At 42.2% G+C, this 10,789-nt stretch overlaps 2 protein-coding genes across 9 annotated transcripts in view; one reads left to right on the forward strand and one right to left on the reverse strand.

Moving 5' to 3' along the window:
- Positions 1 to 8,045, reverse strand: part of znf646 (zinc finger protein 646) — a 23,455-nt gene extending 15,410 nt beyond the window's left edge. The window contains exons 1-4 of one of the 8 annotated variants that reach the window (XM_030122014.1): positions 7,020 to 7,256; positions 3,992 to 5,694; positions 2,889 to 3,565; positions 1,140 to 2,210 (exon numbers count right to left, since the gene is read on the reverse strand). In XM_030122014.1, the coding sequence (XP_029977874.1) occupies positions 1,140 to 2,210; positions 2,889 to 3,565; positions 3,992 to 5,497 (3,254 nt within the window). In that variant the 5' untranslated portion in view covers positions 5,498 to 5,694; positions 7,020 to 7,256. Of the gene's footprint in view, positions 1 to 877; positions 2,211 to 2,888; positions 5,695 to 7,019; positions 7,257 to 7,304; positions 7,411 to 7,575; positions 7,690 to 7,749; positions 7,866 to 7,911 lie in introns of those variants that run through there. The other 7 variants (XR_003934087.1, XM_030122010.1, XM_030122012.1 and 4 more) reach the window with 7 other exon arrangements.
- On the forward strand, positions 7,601 to 10,789 carry znf668 (zinc finger protein 668). The gene is made up of 2 exons (XM_030122018.1): positions 7,601 to 7,717; positions 8,318 to 10,789. Exon 2 carries the CDS (start codon positions 8,326 to 8,328, stop codon positions 10,294 to 10,296), a length of 1,971 nt encoding a protein of 656 aa, XP_029977878.1. The 5' UTR covers positions 7,601 to 7,717; positions 8,318 to 8,325; the 3' UTR covers positions 10,297 to 10,789.

Consider the following 10,789-nt stretch of genomic DNA (forward strand, 5'->3'; position numbering starts at 1 on the left):
CAACGAATCATTTCTTCCTAGTTGAATAAAGTATAATAAATAAATATACTGTATTGATTATTCATATCAGTATTTTATCTGAATAATGCTTTCATTTAAAATCTAAAACTTCAACTATTTTGTCTCTGTTGTGGTGACCTCTGTCACCTCTCCATGGTCTTGAACATTGTCTTACCCTATCTGATAGGTTTCACAAGTTCTTTTTTTTTCCAACTATAAAATAACAAAATGTACATATTTATTAACTAGTACAAATTATTTATAATTTCTACAGTTCTGTGAACTGTGAAGAAGTTATCTTTGTTTTGCTATGGAAAATTTAACACCAGCATTTTTAGTGCAAAAGTACACTGTTTTCAAATTGATTATCAGTCTTCTTGATTATTAATAACCTGTATCAGTTTCAGGTTTCTCAGTATTTCAGCAAGTCACATATATTGTGCCATCTTATGTTGTCCACCTCCTGTTTTCAAACTTCACCATGATGTCACAACACACATAAGCGCTACTCAACAATCCAGTACATCAGACTGGATAAATGACATGTTTCTTTCCTCATGCGACATAAGGTACATGTAAAGAAAGCAACTTTAGTAGCTTGAAAACAAACACAGGGCATTTGAGGAGTTCTAAAACTATGACCCAATGTAGTGACTGAAATAGTCACTTTTCCTTCAGTCAAAGACAGTGACGCTGGTTTTTTTCCCCATTTTCTTTTATTAATCTTTAAAGTATTAAACATACATGGAAAGTGACACTGTTTGAGATGCTTTAATCAGTACAGAATGTGGACTGTATGCTGAAAATGCTGAAAAAAGCATAATGTTGTACAATACAAAATGTCAGTGTGACATTTTCAGATTCTGGGATTAGCCACTAAATGAAAAGAGTGTTTTCTTCAATAAATATTTCTGTGCAAAAAGAGAATTCTATTGGTTGATTTTAGTCAGTATCTACTCATTTACATAATGTGACACCAAATTTTGGCCAGACCACCCACCCCTATTCAGGTTTATAGGATTCTGACAGCATTTAACTGAAGATGAGGAAATTATTTGAAACATATTTGAAAAGCGCAACAAAGTAAGACCAAAATTACGACAAAACATGATCGAACAGAACACGACGATACAACTCACATGAAGCACTTGTCTCCTCTGTCTGACTGCTGGACCCCGGCTCTTGTCGAGTTCTCCTGACTTCTGCGGCAGCGGTGCCTCCTTAGGCCCGACTTCCCTTGGAAGCTCTTGCCACACCCGGGGCAGCTGAAGTGACCGGCCACCCGGTTGTGGACCTTCTGGTGGTTGTGGAGGATGCTCGCCAGGCGGAAGGCCTTTCCACATGTGAGACACACATACTTTTTCTTCTGTGTGTGGATGCGTGTGTGATTGCGTAAAGCCATGGGGTTGGTGAAGGGCTTGGAGCAGACGGTGCAGCTGAAGTGTCCCGTCTTGTGTGTGTTTTTGTGGTTTAGGAGGCTGCCTGCGTGGCGGTAGCTGCGGTTACATATGTTGCACCTGAACGGCCGCTCCTCTTTATCATTTGGAGACATGCTTGTTTGTGCATCATCACTGGCTGAGGGGCCCTCACATGTATGGGCTGTCAGTTGGTCATGAGAAGGAAAAGCCTGCTTACATTCTTTACACTTAAAGGCTCTAGATTTTAGCCCCCTCCTGCCGTCACTCCCATCCTTCCTGAAGCCTGCACAGACGTGAGATAAAAGCTGCTTCTTACCTCTAAAGCCTTTTCCACACTTTTGGCAAGAGTGCTTTTTAAATGCAAAGTGGGTGCGCAAGTGGTTCTTCATCGCCAGCTGATTAGAGTAAGTGTTGTTACATACAGAACAGTAATACTGACCAGTTTTATGAGAGTTTCTGTGGTTGACCAGACTTCCTGCGTGGCGATACGTACGTCCACACTGGTCACAAGCGAAAGGTCGCTGGTCATCTGTGTTCTCTGATTTGACTGACGGCTCCCGTTTGGTTTCTCCCGTCTTCTCCCTAGGCCGTTGTTTGTGGGTAAAAGCCTGACTGGCATTTGTGGTTAAGGACTGCATTCCTCCATCTGACCTGGTCCCATTCATCCGCATGAGGGCCTGGATCTGATTGTTGAGTTCCCGGATTTTGGCTTGGTTTTCTTTGTGCCTTCTCAGGTGGTTTAATAGCTGTTTCTGGATTTTGAAGGCTTTCCCACACTCATGGCAAGTATATCTAATGGAGGAGGTGATAAACCATATGGTTAATTCTGTTTGCATAACAACAGTGGCAGAAGAAGTATTTAGATCTTTTACTTAGATGAAAGTACAAACACAGTAAAAAAAATCATCCATTAAGTGAAAACCCCTCATGAAAAATGTCACTGCTGGAGGTGGAGCTAACTTGAACTGCTACAGTTTTATTTACAGTGACACCACATAAATATAATGGGAGGGGACAGGAAAAAACAAACCTAACAACTATAATACACAAATGTGTATTGTATTGTATCAAATGTCTTTGGACTTTCCTTAATGTTGATATTTAGTGACATACTGAATGATTTGAACATTTAATAAGATTAAACCCTGTGAGAAGTTTAGAGAGGAAAAAAAAAAATCAGTATTTGGTGGAGCTGTTGCTGACTCATAAAGATGTAAAATATCATCCCAACCACATACTTCTTTCTGTACAATAATTGTATAGCTTCAGTAAAATATCATAAAATGGAAATACTGAAGAACATTATAAGTACATTAAATTTGTGTATCAGTAAAGTACTCAAATAAATATATTTAGTTACCTTCCACCACTGCATAACAAAAAACATCACATAACAACTAGGCAAAGGACAACACACACAGAACAACTCCATGAGCATGCAATATTTCTGAAAAGGAGGAGGAAACTCACCTCTTAATATCAAAGTGGGACCTCTGGTGGTTTTTCAGAGCCAACAAATTGTAAAAGCGCTTCTGGCACACAAGACATCTGAATACACCTGTTTTGTGGGACTTCTTGTGGTTAAGGAGGGAGCCAGCGTGTCGATATGACCGCCCACACTGTTCACACTGGTACTGACGCTCTTCAGTATCAACAGTGTCTTTAACCACACTTGTGTCTTCACGGCAGGTGTCTTCATTTACTTCTGTTTCCTTCTCACACTTTGTTGGTTCATTTTTCCGCTCTGCTGAGCAGCCGTGGTTTGTGAGATGATGGAAGCTGGTGCAGAAGATGCCGCAGCTGCCACAGATAACACTCTGTGCTTCCTCTTTACCTCTAGAACTGTCACTGTTGTTTATTTGCAAACGGTTATCTCCTTGGTCTGTGCTGTGCAGAAGCTGATGACTTATCAAGTCCTGTGTATTAACAAAGCTTTCCCCACATGTACTACAGATCATCATCTCCCCTGGTTCGTCATCTTTCATTTCTTCATGTGAGGACATGGATGAAGGCCCTGAGCTTGCAGGAGTGCCATGGGACTGTGTGTGTCCTCGGAGGTGGCTCCTGAGAGCCCTCATGCTGGTGTAACTGTTTCCACATATTGAGCAATGATAAAGATCTCCATCGTCATCCTCATCATCATCTTCCTCTTCAGTATCGTCACCAGCACCACTGCTGGTCATGTGATCCCTACTCAGATTTTCATGGAAATTCTGTTCATAATAATCATGGCTACCGTTCATACCATGGAACTCCACACTACTGCCTGAATTTCCAGCAGCACAGTGACCATTACTGTCCTGAAAGTGTGCATTACTATCATAGTCACTGTTTGTGGTGTCATGTTGCTGCTGTAGCCGTGGGCAACTGTGAGACTTAATCCCTGCGATATCTGCGAATGTTTCACCACAGTCTGCACACATGTGCCTCTGCATCAGGTGGTCATTGTGAGGTAGCTGCACAGTCATGTCTTGGGAAAATTCCTGATTATATTGCTCATGGTACAAAGCTCCATTACTGTGGTCAAGACCATTCTCTTGCTCATTCACAAGAGCAGGGTGTCCATCGTCCACCTCCTCCTCCTCTTGTGAGTAGCAGCCGTGTTGGTTTTCCACAGTCAGAGGCTCAGAGGAGAGCCAATCCCCCTCGCTGTTGAGGCTAAAAGATGCTGGCTGGCCTTTGTGTAGTCGAAGATGACTTTTCAGCGCAGCCAAGTGTGGATAGCTTTTCCTACAGATGGAGCACTGGTAAATCCCAACCTGGTGTGACCTTTTGTGGTTGATAAGGCTGCCCGAGTGTCGGTAGCTTTTATAGCAGATTTGACACTTGAAGGGTCGCTCATCAGAATCTCCAGTTGAAGTCTCCTCCATTTCACTTGTGTTGTTACTGTTTTGTGTGTGCACAAGGGCAGGACTGAGAATGTTTGCAGTGATGACTGGGGGTTCTCCCTGAGTGCTATTGGAAGATGAAGTTTGATTATTGGAGCAGTTTGAATAAATGTGACCATTATTTGTAATTTGCTCAGCTGGCAGATCATACGCTCCATGATTATCTATTGATGATGCAGATGGAATATTGCTCATAGGAGATACATAAAAATTTGACTGAGGGGAAGCAATACTGTTGTCATAAGACAGATTATGATTCTCTGGTAAGCTGTCCTGAAGTCCAAATGACATAGATGACGAGTTATGCATTTGGATGTGTTCCTGGAACTCCTTGTCATTGGGAAATAATACCTGACACAAGTGGCAGAAGTTTACTGGAGCATCTTGGCTCTGAGGTGAAAACTGATCTGCTGATGTGTCCATATAAGGCTCATCCACTGAATCAGGCTCCGTGCGACTTTTTGACTTGTGAGATCTCTGATGACTATACAGTGCAGCCATGTTATTGAACAGTTTGAAACACACTGTGCACTCAAACATTCCTGTTTGGTGAGTCTTTTTGTGGTTGGTCAAGCTCCGAAGGTGTATGTACGATTTGCCACAAATGTTGCATCTGAAAGGTCGATTGGCTGAGTCATCTGTCTCAGACTGTGCATTATAAACTTCCTCTGTCTTGTCCTCGTCTGAGCTGTTATTTGTAGAAGTTCCGACACTAGGCGACTGCTCATGGAAGTGATGCAGCTGCTTACTTTCAACTTCGTGTTGATTTTCGTTCTCAGCACCTTCCACATCTGCCTTCCTACACAAATCCTCTTTTGCTCGTTTCACTTGATGAACCCTCTCATGTGTCATAAGTTGTGAAGCAAGACGAAAAGCCTTTCCACAGTCTGAACACGAGTACTTTTTCTGTGAAGTGTGGCTACGGAGATGACTTTTCAGGGCCAACGCATTGGAATTTTCTTTACCACATATGTTGCACTGAAAAGAACCCACGTCATGAGTCTTTTTGTGGTTTGCTAGGCTGCCAGCATGCCGATAGCCACGGCCACATTCATCACATTTAAATTTCCGATCTTCCTCTTGCTCAAGGTGCGCATCCATGTGGTCCAGCAGACTAGGCATATTGGGATATATCAAGCCACACTGTTTGCAAGCAAAACCTGTTGCCCTGCCAAGGTCTTGCACAGCCATTACAAGGTAACAGTTGAACTAAATGCACCAGACATGGAGTACATGCAGGAGGGAAATTCATTACATGCCAGTCTTGCCCAGTTAAAAAGAAAAGTTTTTTTTAGGTCCAAGTAGTGTTCTCAGAGGTAAGTTAATGGATGTTGAAACCAGGTCCACATAATAAGGACAGTTATGTTTGGAGAAGCAGGCAGGTTGAGCTGTTGAGGACAGAAGAGATACCAGTTAGAGCTGAAGTGGAAATTAAGTCATTTACTTTATTTAGCTTTTATGCTACAATCAAAGTATATTTTATAAATAACTACAACACAATATTATACATGTATTTTCACAAACATATAACTAATTGTTCTGCACAGAATTATAATACAGCACTTCCTGACTACTGAACTTATTCAATAATTGACTTAAGTATAAAATTGAGATACATTGACTTCACTTGTGTTTTTTCATTTTATGCAATTGTATAAATCTCAGCTCTAACTCAAGAGGAAAATATTGTGCTTTTTATTCCATTACACCTTTGTCTGACAGCTATATATCTGGTGAAAACTACATATCTCCAGATGTGTTTCTGATTCTGAATGTTTGTGATAACCTGACAAATAAAGTGTTACTTTATGGATTGAAAAAAAAATGCTCTTAAATCCCCTCTTGGATTGGCTGAAAAATGCACTTCCGCAAAGATGACAATAGGCCAGTTTTAAGAGCTTGTGAAAAGTTAATTTAAAAATACACTACTACGCTACAAATATATGACACATGGAAGTTGATGTCTTGTTGATTAAAGCAGTCAACAATATGTAAGGTAGTTCAGCCGTGCTCAGTCTTTCACATCTACAGCAGTGAAATGCAACAGACACATTAATGCATCTGAAAACAACATATATAATGATAAAACACTGACAGGGACAGAATACTTTTACCTAAGTGCATTTTAGTGATAATAGATACATGCTTTAAATTAACTTTTAGAAACCAGAATTTTTACTTGGAGTGATGGTGTTCAAAATAGTGCATTAGTACTAAAGTAAGAGACCTGGATTTCTTCCACCATTGCATGTACAAGAAATATCTACACTGCAGCAACTGTAAAATCATAATTTATTAGTTTCACCACTATCTATTGCAAAACGTCAAAGGTTAAATATTTCCACAGAAGAAAACCTGCATCATAGACCACGCAATTAAATGCAGGTGGATAAGAATGAGACATCTGTTCCAGAAGCGAGCAGGACTAGCTATGTCAACAAACCAGAGGACCAACGCCTCTCCATGCAAATATGACACTAACGCAAAAGCCCACCTCCACACATATCCCAAAATCATTCTAAATGAAGGCGCTCATCTTTCTTCGGTGACAAGTAGATATGCTGACTATGGTTAAAGCTCTATTAGTAGCGTTAGCGGACTAGTTGCTACCTGCTAGCATCATCGTGGCTAGCTAAACAAACATTGCACCAAAAAGCCAAGAAGTCTTTCTAATGCGGAATCACAACGTCAGCAAAAGCATCAAATTGAGTACCTGCAGCAGTACTGAGTCAATACACGCCTCTGAAGGTATATTTTCATTCATTACTTTGAAAACATTCTTTTTTTTATAGAAAAGACAATCCCCTTTCTTTTTCCTTCCATCACATTTCTACATTACTCTTGTTGCTAGGAAACAGGAAATGTGCAGCAGTGAAATACTTCCCTCTTGAAAATAGTTAGCTTAAAAGCTATTTCAACACTCGTGCTATTTCTAAACGCTAGTGCGATTAATTAGAATTCAGTGTTCAAACAGCAAACGTCAAACGAAAAGAGTCACCTTAAACGTTTATTTCTGTTGTTCAGTTCTTGCTTGTGGAAACAGTATTTAGGCAAATCAGGCGCTTTACCCAGCTAGCTTACGCAGTGCCACTGTATAGGTTTTATTCAGTTGAGCTAAAATAAAATTCCATTCGATTATGTATAGCCACAGATAACATGCTGGATTTCCAAAGACTACGGTATTCAACAAATCGGTTCAAGAGATTTGAATAGTGAAGTGTTCATTTCGATGTTTTTTTACAGAATAAGTCGTTGCACACTTGGCTGACCGAAAGCTTTCGTCATCATGGTCCTAGAGCCGTCCCCCATCCCACAGCCAGTCAACACGAATCACCGTGTCTCCCTGTAAATGCAGTCGTGTACAGACGCATTCTCTGACAGTATCGATCAGCTATTAATGTCCTGATTCAGGTAAGAAACACATTTAATTCCAAAACACTCACACGACGCGAAGGAAGAGCTAATGTTAGCTAAATCCATCCCATATAATCATAGTCATGATGATGTTGCTGATGACACTCGAGCGAATTGGTGCAGCCGGTCCTAAAGCCAGCCATTTTGAGTTTGTAAAAAAAATTAGCAAGTCAGCTAGCGAATATAAATACCTATACAGTGTGTCCGTGGTTAACACCATCGCAGCAGGACGTTATCTTTGCTCCTTGTCTCCGGTCGGGCACATGTCGGTAATTGATACATGGTGATCTCTGTCATTGCATCGTCAACTTCCCCTGGCTTCAAAGCGGTTAGCTTATTGTCCCTGAGGTCCTAATGCCAGCCATTTTGTGATTTAATGCTTATCCGCATATTTATACTGTATTATTAGTGAATTTTCTGGTCCAGCAGTATGTGATGTCACCGACTATCCGTTCTGCTAATTCACATCTGTCATGAGCCATAATCTGCATTTCTGTGGGGCTGAGTATCCTCCAGTCCCCATTCCTGCTGCTGCCAATGACGAGTCCATTTATATGAGTTATTAATTAGAACGTATGTGATATTGTTTCTTTACAGATACAAAGATGGCCTCCCCCCAGCCTGGCAGCCCACCACTTGCAGAGCAGTACACCCCCCCTGCACAGGATGAGGAGAGCCACCAAAAAGAAAAGATGGTAAAGGATCAGACTGCAAAAAAACGTGGCAGAGGCAGACCTCCTAAAGCCAAACCTGCCTTCAAATGCTCAACATGTGCAGAGGTATTCAAAAGTCTCTCAGCTCTGCGGAGCCACAAGCTTTCGGCACATGCAAAAGACCGTCAGCAGCAACACACATGTTCTCAGTGTAATAAAACATTCTCAAGCAAGGCTCAGCTCTCAAAGCATGAGCGTACTCACTCAGCCCAACGCCCCTTTCAGTGTCCCGACTGCCACAAAGCTTACAAGACGCCCACAGAGCTCCGCAACCATAGCCGCTCTCACACTGGGGAGAAGCCTTTTGTATGCACTGATTGTGGGAAGGCCTTCATGCAAGCTATATGTCTGAGGATCCATATGACACAGCACAGCGGAGAGCGCCCCTATTCCTGCCGTCAGTGCTCTAAGAGTTACCCCACTTTATCAAAACTAAAGGTGCATATGCGTTCTCACACAGGAGAGAAGCCATACTTTTGTGCTGAGTGTGGTAAGAGTTTTGCAGATCCCTCTGTTTTCCGAAAGCATAGGCGTAACCATCAGGGTCATCGACCATACGCCTGTGAAGAATGTGGAAAAACATACACAGAGCTGAAAGACCTGAAAAACCATGAGCGCTCTCACACTGGAGAAAAACCATACCTGTGTTCAGACTGTGGCAAGGCCTTTTCTCGCTCCTCGTCGCTGGCCTGCCACCAGCGCATTCATTCCCAGAATAAACCCTATCAGTGTGAGCAGTGCGGTAAGGGCTTCACTCAGTTGTCTTCTTACCAGTCTCATCTTCGCACTCACTCTGGGGAGAAGCCATTCCTCTGTCCACAGTGCGGAAAGATGTTTTCAGACCCTTCCAGTTTCCGTCGCCATCAGCGGGCACACTTGGGTTTTAAGCCATATCCCTGCGATAAATGCTCCAAGAGGTTCCGCCAGCCAGCTGATCTGGCTGTGCATGAGCGTGTTCACTCTGGATTGCGGCCTTACAGATGTCAGAGCTGCGACAAGGCTTTTGTAGCATCCTGGGATTTGCGGCGCCACATGCTTGTCCACACAGGACTCAGACCTTTCTCCTGCACCGAGTGTGACAAGTCATTTGCTGAACGGTCCAGCCTCAACAAGCACCGACGTGTGCACTCTGGTGAGCGACCTTTCAAATGTGAGGAGTGTTTAAAGTCATTTGTTGTGTCATCAAGCCTGCGCAAACATGAGAGAACTCACCTTGCTGAACACGCTGAACAACAGCAACAGCAACAGTCACAACCGGAGGTGGACACGGGGTCGGCCTCTGGCTTCACTGCTCACACAACCCTCCCTCAGTTCTCCTGCACACACTGTGATGCTACATTTGGAACCTGGGATGAAGTGCAGGCCCACGAGAGTCTTCATTCCATCGACTCTACTCCGACTGTAACAAAAATCGTACCCCTGGGCTCACATGTATGTGAAATTTGTCAGGCAGAGTTTGCGCAGCTGGCAGAATTGCAGGAGCATGAGAAGCAGCATCCGAAGCCGAGGCCTCATGTCTGTGACAGCTGTGGCAAAGGTTTCCTCAATAAATCTGGACTACGTAAACACCAGAAGATCCATTCCAGCAGCAAACCTCACAGCTGCCCCCACTGTGGCAAAGCTTTTCTGTTTGCTGCCTACCTTCGCAAGCACTTACGGACTCACACTGACCACACCCCAGCTGCCCCACTCAGTGACATGAACATTATCCACACGGACCCACTCCCCTCCTCTCCGCCTCCCAGTGAAGTTTCCCCCAGTACCGTTGAACCCAGTGCAATATCGCTGACTGTTCCAGTGACGGTACCTGTGACTGCTTTCCAGACTCTGCCAGAGTATTTAGTCAAGGAAGAGGAACTTTAAGCTCTTACTGTTTTGATATTTTGCCAAAGGCCTTAAATCTTTTGAGGTGATGGGTCTAATTATGAGAAAAATATTACATTGGGGTCTCTTTCATTTAAAATGTCAGAGTTTTGTTATTGCTCTGTATTGCCATGGTATTTTAAAGATATTATGTATGTTTTAAAACTCAAACTGTATTATAAGTATCCTACTGTCAAATAGTCTTATCTCTTGTGATCCTTTCATAGAAATGTGGTGTTACAAACATACTGTGTGCTCATCCCAGTAAAATTGCGCTTTATAAATGTGGCTAAATATGTTTTTTATCATACATTTTAATTACAGCTACTCTTAAATTCTTTGTATGTTTTGATTTTATCGTTTAGGACATTTATCACTGTTCAATTATTAATTACTATAACCTAATCATGAAAAATGAGTTATGTAAAAAAAAAAAAAGAGGCTGTGGCATTACTTTTTTATATGATTAAAATATCTCAGTATTAAGTCTGTG

The sequence above is a fragment of the Sphaeramia orbicularis genome, chromosome 19 (genome assembly GCF_902148855.1).
Source record: "Sphaeramia orbicularis chromosome 19, fSphaOr1.1, whole genome shotgun sequence".
Classification (NCBI taxonomy): domain Eukaryota; kingdom Metazoa; phylum Chordata; class Actinopteri; order Kurtiformes; family Apogonidae; genus Sphaeramia; species Sphaeramia orbicularis.

Excerpts from the sequence above, each read along its gene's own strand:
- znf668 (XM_030122018.1), top strand. The coding sequence starts at position 8,326 with ATGGCCTCCCCCCAGCCTGGCAGCCCACCACTTGCAGAGCAGTACACC.